The 22,506-nt window shown below is 42.1% G+C and overlaps 1 protein-coding gene across 1 annotated transcript in view; it reads left to right on the top strand.

The window, feature by feature from the left end:
* The first annotated feature begins 7 nt into the window (after positions 1-7).
* OPN3 (opsin 3) overlaps positions 8-22,506 on the top strand; it is a 40,308-nt gene continuing 17,809 nt past the window's right edge. The window contains exon 1 of the mRNA XM_019549801.1: positions 8-332. Within this exon, the coding sequence (XP_019405346.1) occupies positions 14-332 (319 nt within the window). The 5' untranslated portion in view covers positions 8-13. The remainder of the gene's footprint in view (positions 333-22,506) is intronic.

The following is a 22,506-nucleotide window of genomic DNA, read 5'->3' on the forward strand; positions in this document are numbered from 1 at the left end:
GCAGCGCGGAGCGATGCACCCGGGCAACAGCAGCGGCCCCGGGGGCGGCGCGGGGCAGGCCCTGTTCAGCCCAGGCACGTACGAGCTGCTGGCGCTGCTGGTGGCCGCCATGGGGGCGCTGGGCGCGGGCAGCAACCTGCTGGTGCTGGTGCTGTACTGGCGCTTCCCGCGGCTCCGCACGCCCACCCACCTGCTCCTGCTCAACATCAGCCTCGGCCACCTGCTCGCCTCCGTCTGCGGCCTCAGCCTCACGCTCACCGCCTGCCTGCGCAGCCACTGGGTCTGGGACGCCGCCGGCTGCCTCTGGGACGGCTTCAGCAGCAGCCTCTTCGGTGAGTCGCGGCCGGGCCCCCGCCGCCGTGCGCGGCTCCTGCGGGCCGGGGCGCGCTCTCCTCAGCGCCCAAGGGAGAGGGGACACGGGCCGGGGCCGGGGCCCGCTGGTGAACGGCTCTGTCCGTATGTGTTAGTATCCATAGCTATAGCTTTTCATGTACCAAAGTAGGAAGGTGTATATACCCCCACCACACACACACTTCTGTGCTATATGTATAGCACCTGCCTGTCTGTATCTAGCACCGAAGTACTGGGGGGGTTGTTCTGTGTGTATATATAGCATAGCACCGAAGTAGATGGAAGGGTGCATGTGTCTGTAGCACCACAGTAGGTATGTATGTGTGTGGAGAGAGGGAGCAAGCAAGCAAGCAAGCACAGCACTGAAGTAGATAACTATGTGCTTGTATGTAACACCAGAGGAGGTAGGCAGAGAGGTATCTATAGCATAGCATCGAAGTAGATGCGTATGTGTTGTGTGTTTGTCTATCACATACAAAAAACTAGAACTTTGGTTCCAAAGTGATACCTTTTATTCAGCCAAGTGGGAAATCGCAAGACAATTGTCCTTTTCTGCAAGCTTTCAGGATCAAAGTCCCTTTGTCAGGCTCTGGGAAAAGTATAGACAGTATAAGACAGTAAAAGGTCCCCATAGGTAGGAAATATGCTTTCTTGAGTCTCACTCACTCTCTCACTCTCTCTCTCTCTCTCAGCGGTTCCCAAACTCTAACACACTACATGCACACCACCAATTTAAACACATACAACCTCCAGTACCACCAGCAATTTTTTGCCATGTAAACTAATTATAATAAATCTGTTAATGCATATCACTGACAGGCTGGTCTGTGTATCACTAGTGGTATGCATACCACAGATTGGGAACCACTGTAGCACCAGAGAAGATGGGGGTGAGGAGTGTGTGTGTGTTTCTCTATCTAGCACCAAAGTAGACAGTGTAGCATAGCACCAAAGTAGATACGGGTGTGTGTGTGTATGTAGCACCAAAATAAGTAAGTGGGTATATATTTTTGGCACAGGACTTCCCAAACTGTGGTGCATGTGCCCCTGGGGTACGCAAGATATTTCTGGGGAGGTACACATGAAAAATTGTTTAATGGAGGATTTAATTTTCATGATAATAAGTGGCATTTAAGAGGTTAAAATATAAAGCATATGCTGATAGGAGTATGCAGGCAGCTGGTAGATCTGGAAGGGGGTACCCAATAAGAAAAACTTTGAGAACCTCTGCTCTAGAGCATAGATAAATGTGTGTGTTGTGTGTAGGTGTCTCTGTCAGGGAGGTTAAGGGTTCTTGGTGGGCACTGGTGGTCAGTCTGTCTTTCTGTTTGTCTCTCTGTGTATAGCACCAAAGTAGGTGTATCTATATCTATACATCTATGGTATAACACCAAAGTAGATGTGTTTGTGTGTCTGCCTGTCCATCTGTTTCTGCTTGGGGTCATCTATAAGGTGCAGCTCTGCCCTGGCTTCCCCCAGACCACCAGTGTCTAACGAGAATACATGTCCTTCCCACTGCCTGCTCAGCAGCCTGGGACCATCTTACTTCCACACCCCTCATTCCAGCAGCCCCTCATCAGGGCACTCTCCCAACCACCGTTTCATTCCCTTTTCCTTCTGCACCTCATCCCTTCACTAAGCATCTCTGGTTCCAAGAAAGAGGTTTCGTGTGTCAAAACTTTGGGAAAAGTGACTGGTTTCCTGGCAAAGCGAACAAGAGAGACTGCAGCTTGCCTTTGCTGTGCAGTTGGTGCAAAGGATGCTACACCCTGAAACAGCAGCATGAGGAGAAAGTCAAGAGTTTAATTCAAAGCATTTGTTAAAAAACAAAACAAAACAAAAAACTGGATGATTCAGCATGGAAATGTAGAAGTGTAGGATAGCTATAGTGCTGTATATTGTGTACCCCTTTATAGCAACTTTTCATGAACAAAAACAGTAGCACTATTGAACACAAACCACTACATACTGTGAATGAATTGAGGAACTACCTCAGTCCCTCCCTCTTCTGAGTGTTTCAATATTTTTAGTAGTGTTGTAACTGTAATGGTCCAGGGGATATGAGAAGCAAGGTTTGTTTGCTAATTAGGTATTAATGGACCAACTAGTGCCCATGTGTAGATGTGAGAGAGAGAGATTGAGAGAGATGTTAGAAAAGCATTCGTGCAAAAGTTGCCCTTCTTTAAGGTTTGGAAAAGAGACTGCATCCTGCTTTCTTCCCAGACCTGAGCTGAGTATTTTGTGTCCAGGAACTTCTCCAACATCTCTTCCAACCTCATATTTTCAGATAGTTTAAAAGTAAGTTATTGAATAACGTAAATATTGCGCGTTGTCTCATGATTCATAACTGAATTCCAAGGAGAAGGGCATTGTATCATTTTAATGACAAACTGCAAACATCCCTGGCGCAAAGAAGTCTAATGACCAGGGAGGCTGCATCACTGGACTGGAGCACGTGGAAGCCAGATAGATCTTTCTTCAGAAAATTATCCAAAATATGTAACTTAGTTTGTTTTTCTACTTCCTGCATCAAGTTTGAAAATATAGTATCCTTTTCTTGACACAGTATCCTGGTGTCAGATTTTCTGGAATGTCAGCATCACCTTTTTACTTTTCAGGTTCTGTTTTACTGAATTAGTATTAGTAAGCTATGGGTAATTTATGAGGACACTTTTACCTTAAATTTCACTCCCAGTCCCCCTTCCACAAGGAAGAATCAAGCATTATCTTTTAGCACTCTCATTTCAGCATTCTTTTTCAGAAAGCTACTATTTTAGAGTTCTGCAGAGTGGTGGGTATCGGTCTTTTTGGAACTACACTTCCTAATTAAAAAATTACATCATCTGTCATGCTTGTCTTTTGAGAATTACTACTTCCAGTTTATGGAAGTCTGCCTCATAACAAGACGTATTCTAGCAGTGCAGTCTGCTAGTCGGAAGACAGAGTTCTGCTTTTGATGATTAACAGTGTTGCAAAAAGATATGTGATTTGTTTTTACAATCATGAAAATAAATGTTGAAAAAGGCCAGTGATAAAATTTCAAAATTGTATTGAATTTGGGGTGGGGATTGACAGGCATATAAGGCCATAACTGCTTGTCAGTGTGCACGTGAAAATACACATGCATCTGCACTATAGTCTGTTGCAATTGCCACAGGCATCCCCTTTGTAAGATTTTCAAATTTCTTAGTATAATTTGGTCTTACCTTTTAATTTACTATAGGTTACCAGTTTGAAGTTTCTCTTAAGACTGATTTCACTAACGTTAATGGGATGGCAGGCTCTTTGGACAAGGTTTACTTTTAATTGGTTTTGTTTGGTACTTAGGCTCAGGTCAGGTATATTTCTAGGAACTCAGAAATCAACTTTCTAATCCTCGTAGGGATAGTAGGGCAGACATTAGTAGTACATAACATTATTTAAAACCCATGCATCAGCCAGTGTTAGTCCTGCATCTGGACTCATCCAGGTAATTGAACATAACATTTACCTAATAGATAATTTTAAAATGTAGTTCAGTTACTGTCCTTTTCCCTACAAACTATACTGATTTCCAAGATCTGGTCTTTTTGCAGTTGTTTGTATACCCCAAATATAAGATGTATTGTGTGGGTAATATAAAAAAAATCCTCTGTAGAATATCCTCCTAAAAATTAAACAAAACCATAGGGTCAACACTAGCAGAAGAAATGAACTATTATTATTATGTGGAAATGTTAAACACCTTGTCTGTTTTTATATATAAAAGCGCTAGGTTTTCCACACTGTTTTCTTGAACTACTTATTATTAAAAATGAAGGAAAACTTAGCAAGCTTTATTTAACACAGCACAAAATCATTGGTGCATGAAATTACTTTTTCCCTTCAGAATTTTCTTCTTTCAGAAAGTTTCAGTTAGAAGTGTGTTTGGCATATTAGAAAAGTGTGTGCATGAAGCTCTTGTATGAAAATACAGAAGCAAACACAGCAGCTTTTTATTGCCTCATAAAATCTGGCATTTTAACATGTTTTATTCAATTAGTATGTAAAAATAAAATCATTTAAATTTATATTATCATAATTTGAAGGTGATTGTTAGTAATTCAGTTGACCATATCAGTACCCTAGTCTGTAGCTTTTCTTTTGCGCACACTATATTGCCATAGTTTCCAATAGCAATCATAAGAAGAGGTCATTTCTCTTTTGTGTGTCTCTAGATCATATCCAGAATAGCCAGAAAGTATGTTTACCAAAAGACCTGTCATTAAAAATAAATAAATAAATAAAGCTAGGCATTCAAAGCCAGGAAAAAAATGTTGAATAGAATGAAGAATCTTGCATACACATTATTTGATGATGATATTTAAGCTATAACTCTTACTTTGTCATGTCTTTTTTTTTGTTTGTTTTTAAAGTGAATGTAGAGCTCAAAAAAGGCACAAAATTAACATCTCCTATAATCAAAGTCCCCCATAAATATGTTGCACAAAGTCAGCTTTGCATGTGCTATTCTTTTCATGTACCACAACAGCAACCTGGAAAGCTATCTCAAGAGGGAAAATTCAGTTGTCATGGGTAGTGAACTCTGGGATTCATGAGTGCTGTTAAGTTAGTTTGTGTGCTATGGGTTCCCTCCCGCTTGGAATTGGACAGAAGACGAAAAACTTCATGTTGAGTGACCAAAAGGTGTTTGCTGGTTGTGTTCACATTTTAAATATAGACACAGGCATTTCTTTGCAATACCACTTCGGCCCTTTCACCTCTGAGGGCTAGGGGTCAAATGTGATGATCTTCGTGTATTCTCCAGTGGAATTTACAACCATTCCCAAATCAATGTATAATTTATAAGGTTTTCCTCAACTTTATTTAGGACTGATCTACACATGAGATGTCAGAAAGAAGCATTTAGATTTGAGGTGCATAGCTGAGGAGATTGAAGAACATCAGTCCATTCTATGCTTGCTCTGTATTTTTGTATTTAGGATTAGATTTGTCAGTTGCCTGTAATTCCCTCTTCTTTCCTCGTTCTTCCACCTGATTTGGTCACAGAGATTTCCCCACTGTAAACCTGAGATGCCTCCATTTGAAAGACCTACATTCTAGACTGGAGGCAAATCTAGAACAGCGATGATCTTAGATAACAATTTTATTCACTAGCTGTCTCTTCCTAATGCATCACTCTTGGGCCAGTCAGCTATTTAGTGCTATAAGCTAAGATTTTCAGAAGTGTTGACTGAATTTTAGATAGTAATTTAAGACACTTTAAAATGGGTCTGATTTCCTAAAAAAGAATTTTTGGCTGTTTCTGGAAATCAGGTTCTTTTAAGGTATCTCAAATTAGGCATCCAAAATTGCTAGTTATTTTGAAAATTGTGGCCATAATTCTTCACCTTTTGTCTTATTTTAATTAGCGAAATCTATTGTCATGCTATTGCTATCTGTTTGATTTTGAAGGCAGATATCCCAGTACTTCCATGCTCAGCTAGAGAACGTCAGTATCATTAAGTATGTGGGTTGAATGTGGACTAAAATCAAATTATAAGACAGCAACTGTATTTTGAATAGGATACTTGACCTTGTAATTATTGAGTTTGCCACAAATATAAAGATTCTTTTTCTATATTTCTATAAAGTTATTGGATATGTGCATGTTTAAAATTCCTTTCTTGAAAACATTCCCTTTTTGATATCTGTTCCAGAAGCTTGCAGGTATCTTAGATTCAAAGTGTAGCCTTTGTAAGCAAGCTTCATGTCCAACTGCTTTTTCATTTAAGGAAAATTGAGTTTGTGAACTCCGTTTCAGTCTCATTGTTTCAGGGTCCAATGTGGTCCAGGGATGTGCAGGGGAATTTCTTATTGTATTCCTTGCATTCCTTGCTTTTGCATTAATTTTGGTTTCTAACCAGGGAACCCAGGGTAGCAGGTGCTACTCCTCAAGCAGTACTAGATTACTCAGCATCTGCTGTTCACTCTACCAGGCCTTCTAGTTGCTATTGTCTTTTGAATCATAAAAATTAGTGTTTGGTTTGGGAGGGGGAAAGTACAGGAATTATTAAGGTCATAGTCAAAATCATCTGTCTGGTAGATTCCAAAACTGCATGACTGTCTGAAATGCTGAACTAAATGTATTCCTGTAAAGCATCAATGTTTTGTTTTGTTTTTTCCTGACAAGTATCTGAAGTCAGATATAATTTACCTGCAGTTGTATTCATAATAGGGGCCATAAAAAGGGCACACATTTATACCACTTTTGTACTATCCTTAGTGTGGGAAATCACGTTAAATTCAGTTGTTTCTGGGAAATGTCCTATTTTCAATGCCTATTACATTAAATGGTGGTGATGTCTGAGACTGTAGCCGCCATCTAATCCATTATATCATAAGTGTCAAGGGTTGACAAGCTCCAGGATTCTGTTATGATGGGGGAAAAACAGTAATAGGTATGTCTCAAATCATAGGGTGGTCAGATTCTGATATCTTTGTATTGTAACCGTCTGCTAGTCCTTGTGAGCCTCTCTGCTTACAAGTGTTGGTAAGTACAAGAGTGTACAAGTCCTTCCCTTCCATCTAACCTGTTCTGGCTAGTTTAGAAGATGGCAGAGGTATCTGAAATATGTTTTAACAGATTCAGCAAGATCACGCTTATCATGTGTGTAAGTTTTAGAAAGTATATCTTATAACAAAACACAGGTAAAAAGAGACTTGATTGTAATTGACTGAGGCAGGAATGTTGTCTAAGGGCCACAGGACAGGAGTATGAGAGCCTCATGTACATCTTATGACCTTTTGCAAACCCAGGATGTGTAGCTGGAAGTGCCTGGGGGAGATACTAGCATGTGCAAGGGAGGTGTGCACCCTGCCTGAGGATGGTACATAGATGCTACAATTGTGTAGCTGGCTTCTTAAAAGGTTAGTGCAGTAGGCTCAGATATCTTATACATCAAGAACCATAGGCATGAAAGTATATCCCAAGGTTTCAGAAATAAACAAGCATAATCCCAGTGCATTTAGTTCTTGCTTCATACATAGCTTGTACTAAAGAAAGTTACAGCCCCTGTCAGTAATACTACTATTCCCACAAACATTTGCAAACACATTTAACTTGCCTTAAGCAAAGAATCAAAACAATGACAAATTGGTTGTTCACAGAGATAGCCTTAATAAAGATGGAGTGAGTTATACTGTGGAGTTGTATCATACCATAAGAGGCCTGATGAGGGTGCTAACTTGTACCGTTTCACTGAAGAATACTATTGCCACTAGGGTTGCCAACACTGATTGAAGCTGTTCCGGGAGATGTTTTTTGCATTATGGTTTAATGTCGCTAATTGTACTGTTCAACTCATTTACAATATCAGTCTCCCAGATTGTTTTCAATAGTCACTGAGATATTGATGCCAATTCTGGTAGACTCCCGGCCAATCCGGGAGGGGTGGCAACCCTAATTGCCACTTGATTTTGGGGAAGTTCTTGTAACCAACTTTAGAGAACAACACTTTTTAGTAATGGTTAAAGAGTCTAAACATGCAGTTTTTCTTGTAAAGCTGTTTTCTGGAATGTAGTTCAAGCTTCAAGCTCTCAGCATCCTTCCTACAAGTGGAGAGATCGCAATATCTCTGCAGCAGCTAAAAAATGGCTCATTTGCATCACAGTTAATATTTGGAGTCCTGCACTGCAACAGATGCACATTACATTGCTTCAAAACTAAGATCTGTTGTAAGCAGACAAGTTTATAAAGTGACCTGCCAGGTTTAATATTGAAATTGAAGACCCTCTACTTCCAGAGTGGGGAAATCAGGGAAGTTTTGCCAACTGTTTTATAGTCTTTCATCCTCTGGGGGAGCACAATATAAGAATCCTACATGTTAAGAATGAAATTCACCCCATTCGAAGCAGAAATTCTGTCACATTTGCATATAATTGGGGGGTTGGACTTTTTTGTTTTGTTTTTTGAAGATGGGTGAGTTTCTCCTTTATATGCTAGAAGGTGGATTAACTGCTACAGATTCATGTGAGAGAGAACCCAATTCTGGATACTGGGTGGGGCTGGGAAGATCTGTTTGACACTTTCACTAGCTAGTCAATCTAAAGTCTTTCCTTAACTATAATGAGAGTATGGTACCTACTCTAACCTCTTACATTGTTAATTTATATTGAAATTGCAGCTTTATGGCCAGTGAAAGCTAAAGTTACTGTTACCTGCCAAACAGCTTCAGGGTCTTGCCCTTTCTTAAACTAAGCAGACAACTCAATGTGGTCACAGAATTTTAAGTTTTAGTGATGTGTTTGAAACACGTTACTTGCTTGCTGAATTGAACAGTGGTAGAATGGTAGAATAAGTTCTATTGTTGTTATATAATAGGGATGCAGAAATTATTAATTATCAGTCTAACATACCTTGGGGAAAAAACAGATTTCATCGTAGTCAGTTTTGCCTAAAGATATTTACATAAAATTTACTGAAATCCTCAAATGATGTATTACTGCTGTCAAAGACAGCGACATATTTGTTGCATTGTTTTCTAAATTAAAGCAGATGTTTTATGTTTGCTAACATGATGTAAAACATTTTAATAGCCTGTTGATATTTCATTGTCATTGACCAGATGTAAAATGCAAAAACAACAGTGGTAGCAGTGGCCAGAAACCAGGGCTCCTATTTCCCAGCTGAGTACTTTAATCACTAGGCCACAGAGTTGCTCTCCCTCTTGCTTCCTTCCTGGGTCATTTGCACATCTTACATTAGACTGTCATTCATTAAAAAACAGAAATAAACCTGGTAGGAGGGACTCCGTACTTCCAACTCCAAAGGCAAGTTGCCCTTCTTGCTAGCCCACAATGAGGTTTTATTTTATTTCTATTCTTCTGGATCCTTGAATCTTGCTCATTTGACTGCCCATTGATCCCGTTTCTGCTGTGTGGGATGGAAGGCACCACACCCAGAGTAGGCTATTGCATAGTAGTTAGAGGCTGACCTAGGAAGTAAGGGAGGTGGATTTGCCCTTCCCCAGGTGAGGAGGGCCTAGAACCCAGGCTTCTTTTCAGGGTGATTGCTCTAACCACTTAAGCTAAAGGTGTATAGGACCATTACCATATGTTTCTTCCTTTTTGTAAAGAAGTGCTGCATATGTTATCACCATCAATTGGTCAGTCAGCATGCTCTGTTCCCTCTGAAGGAATCTGGTACTTGGGTGACTTCAGGTGCCTTTGTCGCTGATTAGATCACAACAGAGCTTAGGCAAGAGTGGTGCTGCTTGGTGGCTGTTCTGGATTGCAGCTGTAGCCAAAGTCTTGGTTCCTAGAGTTTTTTTTCTAGCCAGAATTGAAGTGCTAATGAATCTAGTTGCCTAAATGGTTTTGAATCTGTTGAACTGGAGTCTGTCTGGATTATCGTTTTATCATTTAGGCACCTTACCTGGCAGGGGAAGCAGCATGACCATGACCTGGCAGGGGAAGCACCGTGACCATGTAGGCGGGCTCCCCAGGGCAGATGATTGTCTCTGATATGTCCTCCATTGGAGGTCTGTATTGAGCAGATTCTTTTTGGTGTTGGGTGGTGGAACCGGAGCTTGCTCCATCCGCTCCATGCATTGACCTGGTATTACAGTGCTTCCAGGACCGGTGCAAAAAAACAGAAAAAAACCAAAAAGACCAAAAACCTTACTTTGGCCTAAGTTCTGTTTAGGGATCTACAGAGTCTGTTTGGATCTGGCTCCCTTGAGTAACTACAAAAATCCCATGAGAAACAAGGATTTCTTAGGGTGATTCTCTGTTATTGGACGACCAGGGCACATCCAGGCAGACATTTATTTCCCCAGGGACAAGTAGCAGTCACACAAGTGTCGCTTCCACTTGTGTGGCACAGATTTTCCCCAAGGACATGTTCTGGTACACGGCAGGCTACCTCAGGTTGGGTACAGGAGGCTGGCAACTGTTCTGGCCCAAGCAGCCTAAGCTGGGGCTCTGGGGTCCTCCCAGGACTACTGCTGCAGCAGAAAGCCTGGCTGGCTGCTGGAGCATGTCTCTGGCCAGCCAGGCTCCAGTTTTGGGTGCCATGCGCTGCCATCACCTGCACCACTCAGCTTTTTTTTTTGTCATGGGTATTTTTTTGACGCCAGAGTCTCCTGGGGTCACTCCTCTCCCCTCCCCACTAGTCTAAACTCTGCAAAGTAGCAGTGTGGGGAATGCCTGCATGCATGTTGTGTGGTGCCACAAATAGGTCTGCAGCACCACATACCACACCTCCATGCTTGTCCGGACACATTCCATATATCATTGGGATAAAATCAGACAAACTTTCAGATGCAAGAATGTGTGCTTGCATCCTTCTATATATTCTTGCATCTGAAAGCTTGACTAACTTTATCCCAGTGACATAGTTGGTCCAATAAAAGATATCGCTCTAAGAAATCCTTGCCTCTTGCATAATTTTTGGACCCTCAGAGTTACAACATCACTCTTACACTACCATAACAATCCTGCTAGATGCAAGAAGTGAAACTGAAATTCCCTTGAAAAAATAATGCTCCCTGCACCCCAATAATTTCCCAAAAAACATTTTTTTTTATGAGTTGAAGGTGGAAAAATTGCACTCTGTAGGCCACAGGCAATGAGACTACATTTGACCTCCACAGAATAGAACTGGTGTATCCCTCTTCAAGCCAACGCAATTACCCAGGCTTAAACCAAAATTAAAATTAGCCCGTGATTCCTTTAATGGTAGAAGCCTGTGGAGCATTTGCAGTAGGCAATCAGAGAAAGATAGAGTCCTTGAGATGAAAATCCTTAAATCAAATGAGCATTATCTCTAAGTGATAAGAAGGCAACACATCTGTCAAATATATTATGATGGTCTTCCATCTGGTGATATGTTAAGACAGTCATTGTTTCTTGCACCTGGGTATTAAAATAAATTGGTAGATTTCAAATGGTAAATAACCTTGAGCATAACATAAGTTGTCTCAGATAAAACCTGGAAATCCTTTTCAGAGTCTTAGTATTGTTAAGAAAGCCACAGTAATTGATGCTCCGTAATTGAAAATATCACAAACTGGGAAAAAGAGGTATCTATCCTTCTGCAGTATGGAATAATGCACATACCATAACCTTAAAAACAAGCATCTACAGTTCTATTTAATTGGTTTATATTTAATGGTCTAAAACTATGCAAGCTAATTTAAAATGAAGTTTACTTGATATACACCACTTCTAGACTAACGAAACATCTATGTAAAATTTCATGATGAACCCTTTCTCGGACATCAACCATGTACAGGGTAATTTGGTATAACTAAGCGGCAAAACTGCATGTGTAAGGAGATGCATGCGTCCACTGTGTCTGAAGTAGGCCTGGTGCCTTCCAAGTAGAACTGGCACTAATGTGCCCTTTCAGAAAATGAGATAATATAAAGAATATCTTAGCTGTGTGGTTTATTTTGAGGACAACACAAAGAGCATTTGTTTATGTCTGGGCTTCTACGCAAGCAAATTTTAATCAAGGACTGGGTCTAGCATTGGTAGTGGTATTAAATTCAATGAGTGGAGAAAAGCTGTGCTTTTTTTCACCAGAAAACAAAGCTTGCCCAGAATCAATGTGCATTGGTGGAGGGAAGGGAGGAGAGAAGCTAACACAATTTTTGCTGCTGTACTCATGAGCCAGAATGTTAGTGAAACCTCCCAGCTGAAACTCCATGGAGCATTAGGACATATGATTTTCCAAAGTGCTAAGCATTGGGCTAGCTCAGAAGTGTCAAACTCACCTACACAGAGCTGAATCTGAACAGTGGGCTCCTTGGAGACTGGATCTAGCTTTGGGCATGGGAGGCAACAGGGATGTCAGCAGTAGACATCATGGTAGCAGTGAGACAAGCAGCTATAGGCCAGACAGTGGCCTACTTGCTATGCCACATTTGCTGTGGCAGAGACATACAAACAGTGGTGGATCAGGTGGCCCTCAAACTTCCCCCTGCTGCTTATGGCCATGTCCACTGGAGCCCTATGGCCCCAGACTCTGTGGCAGGTCAGTCTACTGCTAGCTACACCCCTGAATTTTGTGGCCCATTTGTACCCTGGGAAGCCAGTTGGAATAGCTCTGCAAGCCTGATTTGGCTCATGGGCCACATGTTTGATGCCCCTGGTCTAGCTATTCCAGCTGAAATAAATGGCTTGATTTCAATAGGAGTAGAGTTAAGCCAGGGCTGAACACTTTTGGACATTCCGCCCTCCAGAATGCACAGTATTTGTACCTGGGTATAGCCAGCTCCACAGGGTGGTGGGGATAAGTCTGTGCCTTGCACTGTTTGATATTTATTTTTCATAGATTAATAGATGTTTGGGTTGGAAGGGACTTTAGCAGATCATCAAGTCTGACCCCCTGCCCTGGGCAGGAAAGAGTGCTGGGTTCAGTCAACCTCAACCAGATGCATATCCAGCCTTCTCTTAAAGACCCCCAAGGTAGGGGAGAGTACTGCCTCCCTTGGAAGCCCATTCCAGATTCTGGCAACCTTTACTGTAAAACTGTAAAGAAGTTCTTCCTCATGTCCAACCTAAATCTGCTCTCTGTCAGCTTGTGGCCATTGTTCCTAGTTACTTCAAAGGGTGCCCCTTGATAAACAGAGCATCTCCTATTGCTTGCTCCCTCCCCTCGCCCCCCAGATGAATTTGTAGGCAGCCACAAGGTTACCTCTCAGCCTTCTCTTGTGGAGACTGAAGAGATCCTTCAATCTGTCCTCATAGGGTTTTGCCTGCAGGCTCCTAACCATACGAGTGGCTCGCCTCTGAACCCTCTCGAGGTTGTCCACCTCCCTTTTGAAGTGTGGCACCCAAAACTGGATGCAGTACTCCAGCTGTGGCCTGACCAAATATCGCCTCCCTGGACCTGTTTGTCATGCACCTACTAATGCATGATAAAGTCCAGTTAGCTTTACTTACTGCTTCATCACATTGTCAACTCATGTTCATCTTTGTGTCTGGTACATCTCAGTGATTCTGAGATCCTTTTCCACTGCTGTGCTGCTGAGAAGGTCAACCCCCCCCCACATTGTGTGTTGGTGATTCCTTCTCCCTAGATGTAGCACCTTGCACTTATTCTTGTTGAAGTGCATCCTATTCTGTTCTACCCACTTTTCCAACCTGTCCAGATCCATCTGGATTGTCTCCCTACCCTCTAGCATGTTAACTTTTCCCCATAATTTGGTATCATCTGTGAATTTGGATAGAATGTTCTCCACGCTCTTATCCAAGTCACCGATGAAGACATTGAACGGCACAGGTCCAAGAACTGAGCCTTGTGGGACTCCATTGTACACATCTTTCCAGGTCAATACTGACCCATCCACCACCACTCCCTGGGTGCAACCCCAAGCCAATTTGCCACCCACCTGCCTGTGTAATCATCTGTGTCACAGCTGCTCAGTTTATCTGTGAGGATAGGATGAGATACCATATCAAAGGCCTTCTTACAATTTAAGTAGATGACATCTACCTTGATTCCTACATCTAAGCATTTTGTGACCTGGTCATAAAAATAAAAGAGGTTAGTCAGGCAGGGTCTACCTACTATGAATCCATGCTGGTTGTCCTTCAGCATTGTTTTTCCTACTGGAAAAAACTTTCTTGCATGCCCCTGTCCAGGAGGGGTTCTGGGCACACACCCAGTCTTGAACTCACAACTTTCTGGCTGAGGAATTGGCACACAAATCCCTAACTCAAACAGCAAAAGCAATGAAAATGATGAGGAACCTACCTTCCCAACAAGGATTTCCCCCCATCACTTCAACTGACCCCTGAAGTACCTTAGGCAAGAATCAAACTCAAGTCTCTGGTGTGGCAAACAAGCATGCTACCACTGAGCTATCCAGGCCCTAAACTTTCTTGTATGCCTCGGTCTAGTGGGGGTTCTGGGCACACACTCAGCCTTGAGCTCATAATCTTGTGTCCCAGAACTGAGCATGCAAACCCATAAACCAGATAGCAAGGGAAACACTTAGCCACTTTTTTAAGGGGGTGGTGAGGACTAAAAATAAGAATAGACAATATTTTTTACTTTTATATTTCTCCATCTGCTGTTTTTCTGAAATAAGTGTCAGACAGGACAAACAAATCACAACTATTGTTTTTGAAATGTCACAATTTTTAATTTAAAATATAGCTTGAAAATGTTTTGGGAGCAATTTAGGATTAAATAATCTTTTCTCTTTTGAAATCTTTCCTCAGAAAATTAATACTACAGAATTTCAGCTAAATCTAATAGCTAACAGACCAGAGACTGGTATGTGGTAGGATTGTATCCTAACACAAACGATGTTATTATGCTAAGACCAAGTGATACACATGAAATGCAGATATATCAATGAAGTTTATGTAACATCTGCAGTTTGGTTGATGCGCTGTAGACTGAACTGGAGACCTCCAGGGCTAAAGGCATGAGCTGATAGCAGTTAAGCTAAAGATTCATGTTTGTCTCATGTAACAGACTCATGTCCTGTGCAGTTGGACGCAGTAGGGGACACATACCTATAAGCAGTATTTAGAAGTAATGTCATAGATAGCAAGATGGTTGCATATATCATTAGATGTGTACTTTGTCTCCTTCAGATCCATCATCAGTGATGGATTGCATTGTTACTTTCTTCAGCAACAGAAGAGAACACCTATGATACTCTCCTTGTGCCTGAAGACGAGTATTTGTACCCGAAAGCTTGCAAAGAACAATTTTTCCAACTATTCAGTTGGTGTAATAAAAGATATCACATTTACCCAAAGAATCTTGTCTGCCTAAGAAATATCAATGAATTGAATGTCTTAATTATCTTGGATGTACCTTCCCACATGGGCAACTGGTGCCGCCTTAGTCAGGGGGCATGTGGCCCCCGAAACCAGTTCTGCCAGCTTGGGGGAGGGGGGTCCTCTGTGGCTGATCCTGTCAGTCTTGCTGCTGGGGGGGGACCCCATGGCTGATCCTGCAACAGCTGCAATGATTGGCCGCAGCAATCGGCTGTCGCAGGATCAGAGTGGCTGTGGCCGCTTCTGGGAGCAGCTGCAGCAACTGGCCAGCACTTGCAGAGGGGGCACCAGCACTCCTGCCTGCCCCCCTTGCCCATTGCCTAAGTGGTGAGCATGGCCAGTCTGGGGGTGGACCAGCTTTCTCAGGGGGTGTACATGCACCCCCATGGACCCCCTATGCCTTGCCACTGCCTTCTCATTTGAGTTTTTGGTATATCTTGGAGTAGGTAGACTGGTAGCAACACCTGCTGGCACTACCTGTTCCCTCCCCATTCCCTTAGGTAGTAGGATCTACTACTGTGATCTGAGGTAGGTTAATGCTCTGCTACAAGAGGAAGGTGGGCCCAGATTTCCTTTTTTGTTATTCTGGGAGTAATATACCAAAAAGGCAGAGAAATTTCAACCCCTAAGGTTAAAACAAGTCCTGCCCAGGTAGTTCAGCCACATATTTCCGATAAGTTTGCCTTGAATGGGAAAGTGAAGCCCTGCTGATGTAAATTTCTCTAAAACACAAAGGTATTCAACAAATCCACTTCTGTTATGTTATGTTATTGCAGACATAACTCTTCATGTAAGCCTCTTTCCTGTGATCTACCTGTTACCCTACCTGATTCTGGAATTAGCTTTAGTGTGAGAAGAGATGTAGGCATGTGTGTTGGCTGTGGAAAATTAGTTCTTAAAATGTAAATTACACTATTCTCTGCCTTATTTTAAAAATAATTTTAAAAGTAATTTTTATCAATCATGATAAGAGAGCCTGAAAGAAAATGAGTGGGAGCTCAATATAAAAAAATATATATATAATATATATATAAGTAAAAGCATTCTAAATATTGAGGGGAAATTAAAAGCTACAGAGGATGAGGAGCCCAAGTACTTAAGTAGACAAGACTCCCATTGGCATCAGTACAAGTTTTAACTAAAGAAACTCTGTAGTATTGGGACCAAAAACTTTGTACAATGACATAAAAAGGACATAATACAGAATTTGCTGCATCTCCAGTGATTTATATTGCAAAGAAAACAGCCTATAAGTTATAACATACAAAAAAAAGTAAACACTACATTTAATGAAATGCAACTGTAAAGATGAATTCAGTACAGGGAAAGTTATATTTGCTTTTAATTTTAACTTCATATTTGAAACCACTTTTCCATTTTAAATAGCTGTCTGAGACACCAAGGTCACCAACACAAAGGGATTAACTTGTATATAAATTATTTTGATTTAACATACCAGGGCTCAAGTGAAAACTGATAAATATAGAGAGTAAAAGCAAGGCTTTCGTTTACCTGGAAATAAACTCTGCTATCTGATGTAAACTCTGGAAATGGTGGTAGTGCCTTTCTAGTCAATGTTACTTTCTATATGCTCTTAAAGTACACATTCAAACTATTCAGTTTGTGTGAAGAATGCATTATAAATGGTCTTTGATTAAAGACTGACTTTTCTAAATAAATCTGTAAAACTTAATAAATCTAGGAATTAACTACATGTTTGCCCTTCAAGAAAACTCCTTTTGAGTTATTTTAAAAGTCATTTAAAAGAAACAATTTGTTACTAACCCTTTGAATTTTCCATAAAATCGCCAAAAACCTGCAACATCTTTAAAAGTTTCAGCAGTATCGGTCTTCATGAGAGAGGCATCTGAGGCATTCCCAAGTACTGCATCCAATTTAAGGTGAAACTTCTGATGTTAATAGCAAATCTCCAGCTGACTCCAGTGAAGTTACTTGCTTCCTCTTAGCCAACATAAAATAACAAGCCAAAAATACCATTCTGGTAGTGGCAGTGGCATGTCTATTCAGGCAGTGCTGAGGGAATCAGTTGACTTCGTAGCTCATTAGCAACCTAATTCCTGCTAATTTCTCTTCACTCAAGGTGTTTTAATGACACACTCTCTTGAATGGTCTTGATGTCCTGCTAATCAAGCTACCCTTCCTTCTGCACTGTTGCTGTCTGTTAGCTTCTCCTATTTCACAGCCCTGAAGACTGTTTTGTTCTAGTCCGGGTGTGGAAACATTAACTCAGAAATAACTGTCAGTGAAGTTTTGGATTCACTGCAGAGATGCTCAAGAAGGTACAAACTCCGCTGTGACCGATTCAGGCTGAACATAAGAAAGAACTTCTTCACTGTCCAGGTCCCCAAGGTTTGGAACAGACTGCCACCTGAGGCAGTTCAAGCACCCACTTTGAACGCCTTCAAAACACATCTGGATGCTTATCTTGCTGGGATCCTATGATCCCTGCTGAATTCCTCCCCCTGGGGCAGGGGGCTGGACTTGATGATCCTCTGGGGTCCCTTCCAGCCCAAATGTCTATGAATATGAAAATTTTCTTGTATGAATGTGAATAAGAGATGTGAATTTAAGCCTAATGACAGCATGAATAATGAATGAATTAACATTTTTGATTGTTTGCCTCATTTGTTTTTTGTGTTGTATGTAATAAGTAGTATAGCACATTAATGTACATTCCAATAAAGTTATATTTGTTTGTGTTTCAATCTTAATTTGAACAAAACATCTTATATTAACAAAACATCTAGTTTCTTTTTAATTGGAGAAAAATATGTATTGTGTTGTGATGCACCAGACCATGTACACTCACCTTTTCAAAATCCTAGATTTTCCAGTGCAAAGACCCTATTATTTTTCCCCTCTAAAAGAGTGTAAAATATGTTTAAAAAGGAACATTATGGTATATTTTAAATAGGATCTTTTTTTGGTTCTGTGCCTTTATATTATTAGGAGGCGGCTGTCTGTGGCAGCTGCCAATTTGTGAGGCAGAAATTGAGGCATGTAACACTGAAGAATCACCTAGCTCTCACAGACTTGAATTCTTTGACTCTTCATGTAAAATGATCAGTCATCCAATTGCTCCACGTGTGGAAAAGAAACTTGCATATGTTAAGTGACAATTTGATTTGCCTCGAAGAGATACTTTTATTAGATGTCAGTATGAAAAGAGAAAGATCAGATCAGACACTTCACTATATGTCTCTGTTTTCACACTTCAGAATATAGTTTGTCTGTTGAGATATGCCTTTTGAAGATCATCAGTGACAAGAGTACTGAGGGTAACATTTTCAGAAGTACATAAGTTAAGGGGGTGCCCAAGGCTCCCAAGTGCCTGAACCACTTTAGAGAATGGCAAATTGGTTTTTAAGTTGCTTAGGGACAGATTCTGACTGACTTCTAAAATCCTTAGGACTTAAGTGAAACTTGTGCTTCAGGCACAGTCTACGCTGCTTCATGTCTACGCTGCTTCCTTGCTGAACTATGGACTACTGACAAGTGACAGGTTCCCTAATTCCCACTCATTCCCGCTTCATCATGACCAAAGCCCTGCAATTAGGCAACTTGGATGATTTAGGGTAGTCGTGAGTGTGCTGCTCATGGCTCTCTGAAGGCATAGGCAGAGGCTATGGTCTGTGATACAGGCTGCCCTGTCCTGTCTGCTCTGCAGATTTGTGCTCCTTAGTGGGTTGAGTGGGTGGAGCGTTATTTCTAGGGAATGTGGCAATGCTTGCTTAGGAGGCAGTACAGATACATTATTAGAGAGTGATTAGGATCTGGCCTTTGCTGCTTTTGAAAAATGTACCCAAAGACTCTCCTGACATAAAAATTCTAAAACGCAGAAATCAGCTGCAGATGGTTCAAAGGAACACCATGCCCTCCACCATCTTTAGGTTTGCTGTGGGTTTCTCCTGCCTAGCTGAGATAAGTGACAGACTTTACAGAAGTGGGGGAGGGAAGCACCGGTTTACACATGAAAGACCATATTTTTCCTCATTGTGCAGTCATGTAATTCATGTAACATGAGTTCAGATGGTTACCTATTGTAAGGCTCTGGGATGGGCCTGGCCCTTTAAGAGGACAAGCAGTCTAAGAGGCAGCCTGCAGGTGTCAGGGGGAAGCTAATGGGAATGACTCACCTGAGGGGAAGAGGGCTTGGGCTGGAGCTATATAAACCCAGAGCCTGCCTGGGTCAGGTAGTCTCTGCCCTGGCAGCTACAAGGTGGGAGCTCCTGGCAGCAGGGCTCCTAAAGGGACCTGGGCTGAGCTAAACAATTCTGCAGGCCAGGGAACAGAGGCAAGTTTCCAGGGCAGAGAGAGACGGATTTGTAGGAAAGTGGCTTTTGTTTTAATAGAGCCTACCTGTGGTCTGTACGCCCAGGGAAGGGGTGAGCTGGGACCTGCGGGTCCAAGAGTCAGGGGGGTTGAGTGTATAGGTTTAGGTATAGCCCCAGGCTGAAAGTATGTCCATTGGAAGATAAGAAAGGCTTGCTCTCTTAAAGAGGCAAAGGGCTGCTTCTGCTATATGAATATTTTTGTTATAGCCCAGGGGCTTATGGCATATGTTACTGTTCAGTCTGGTGGTTTGGAATGAGACAGTAAGAAGTGGTTATGGAGGTCCCATCAGTGCCCAAAAGGGCACACAATCACCTTGAGCCCTGTTAGGGGCAGGTTCAAGGTTTGTGCTTCTGTTGAGCCCAGAGCGGGGCATAGTATAAGGCTGCAGAACCACACAGGGACCTGACACCTGAGCGAGGTGCAGCCACACAGAGGCCAAGAGCTCGGTGCCCAAGAGGGGTGTGCTCATGCGAGATTGTTGAGCCTAGATTGGGCATAGGGCCACATGAAGGCCAGGGGCCTGGTGCCAGAAGGGCACAGCCACACAGGAGAGCGGGGCCTGTTGACCAAAGGGACAAACAAGAGCTAGAGCCTCAAAGCCAGGTCCAATGTAGTGAGCCCATGCTAAAAGGCCTAGTGAGATAAAAGGGGAGGAGGCTAAGACTCTGACAGAGGGAACAAAGTCATTATAACATCTGTGAGGCATGGGGCATGGTGTAGGGGAAGATTTGGAGCCACACAGTTAGCCCATAAGGCTTGAGATGTCCTGTGCAGCACAGTTTTGGAGTGAGGCCCAGTGAGGACTAGTGGGAGTTTAGCAGGACAGGGGCTGCGCAAAGGCCTATGGGCAGCCTCCCCATTTATTATTTTACTGTCAAGGCAAGACAAGATGACACCCTTGGGTTGGAGGTGGCTTGGTCGCTGAGCCACCAAGGGGCATCACGGCCACCCCTGAGACCCTGACTTGGAACATTTACATCCAGACTTAGTATACATTTTTCACTTACATTACATTGGTAGAAATGGTTACACAAGGTGCAGGCAATAAAGAATCTGGCCTACATATGTTAGTTGCCTTGCTGTGGGACTCTCTAAGACTATAAATCACTTTTATCTCTTCTTGTTGCTGGCTTGTATCAACACAAGATGATGCAATGTTGCATCATCACACAATGCAAATCCTGTGACAACAGCCACCAAAATGAGTAAGCCTTGCCTTTCCCTTCAGTTGTATCATACTTCCCTCACTAGGGAGAAAGTTTCTCAGCAAGTGACTCAGTGCCATAAAGGCACAATTATCTGCTGTAATAAGATGCAACTGGCTGTGACAGAAAGATAAATTTGGTTGGGAAGTAGCTCTTTAAAGAGAATTGAAATTGTGTATTCTAATGCAGTGGTGCTTAACCCAACACACACGCTTAGTCTATGGGTCTGATCCAGTGCGCAGAGCATTGTCTTCTGGCCTACAGGGCTCCCCAAGAGTCTGGAAGTTTGGTGGCAGAAGAGGTGGAAGCAGTGCTAGTTATCACAGCTTTGGTCACTGTAGCAATTAGTGCTGCCACTGCTCCCTCACTTCTAAATTTCCAGACCCATGGAGACCCCCATGGGCCAGATACTACTTATGGGCTGTGTCTTAGTTACTTCTGTTCTAAGTTGCTTAGAGCCAGATTCTAACTGACTTCTATAGACTTCCCAAGGAGGTGGTGCAGTCCCAAACCTTGAAAGTATTCAAAAGGAGACTGGGCAGACACCTTGCTTAGATCATTTGATCTCAGCAGTATTCCTGCCCAGAGTACGTGGCTTGGACTCAATATTCTTTCGAGGTCCCTTCCAGCCCTTAATTCCTATGATTCTAGGGGCATTTATACACATACTTTTCTGTCCAGCAACATGCCTGTTCTGCACACAAGCTGAGGTGAAATGCGCTGTGCTGTGCCACGTGCACTTGTTACAAGTGGCATGTAGAAAATGGTGGTGGTGCACTTTTGAACTAAAGCACCTCTGATGTGTTTTAGTTCAAAAGCGTGCTGCCACCATTTTCTCAGTGCCGATGCATATTTCATAGTTTATACAGCTAGAAGTGTCACAGCTTTTGTAACTTATACAGTTGCAAGTGTTGCAGCACTGGGTAATTTTCAAAGCGCCTGGCGTTGCAGCACTTACATGTGTAAAAATGCCCTATGATGCTAAGATCCTTAGGACTTAAGTAAAGTTCTAATGATATTTGGTTTTAATTTGACCAAGTTATAAATCTATGAAAACATTACATGTTACACTAATACAGGACAGCACTATAGACATCAGCTATACGAAAAGCCGCATTTGATTAGGGTTAATCACGGTAAATGAGGATCACTGGCTCTAGATGTATTTTGTATTGTAGCTGAGTAAGGGATAAGAGGGAGCCTTGTTTTTATTCACCTTGGGAGTCACAATTAAGAAAACACAGACAACTGTGTTTGGATGGAAGGCAAAAAGGCCCAAACCTTGGTTTTGGTGAAAAGAGTGCAGCAGTGGATAGCTCATGAAATAGCTACAGTCATTTATTGATGGGAACATTTTCAGAAGTGTTTTATTAGACTTAGGCTCCTCAGCTAGAGCTGGTCAGGAATTTTGCAGGCAGGAAGTGTGATGAAACACTACTGCACAGTAGTTTTGAGCTACTGTGCAGTCAGTGTCATGAGAAATCCGTTCTTCATAACTCCAGTTACTATGCTCCTGTAGATGCTTTTTTGGAAAATACCAGTTTATTGGGAAGGTTTCTCAGGTTCAGAATGAACTTAAGTTGCTTAGAGCCAGATTCTCAGAATAATTAGAGAGAGGGAGAGACTGAGACACCTAAGAATACTGTGTATCCCAGCAATTGGGGTACTGGCCTGAGAGATGGGAACATTTGCCCTGAATCAAATCAAGACTTGAACTGGATCTCCCACATTTCAATGGAGTGCTCTAATTACTGGGTTGTTCAGGAGTGACAGAGCATAGTGCTGTTGTTAGAGGAAAAATTCCAAGAGGTCTTGCTTTGTTTATGAGGCA

This window comes from Crocodylus porosus, unplaced genomic scaffold, assembly GCF_001723895.1.
Source record: "Crocodylus porosus isolate Cpor-Errol unplaced genomic scaffold, CroPor_comp1, whole genome shotgun sequence".
NCBI lineage: Eukaryota > Metazoa > Chordata > Crocodylia > Crocodylidae > Crocodylus > Crocodylus porosus.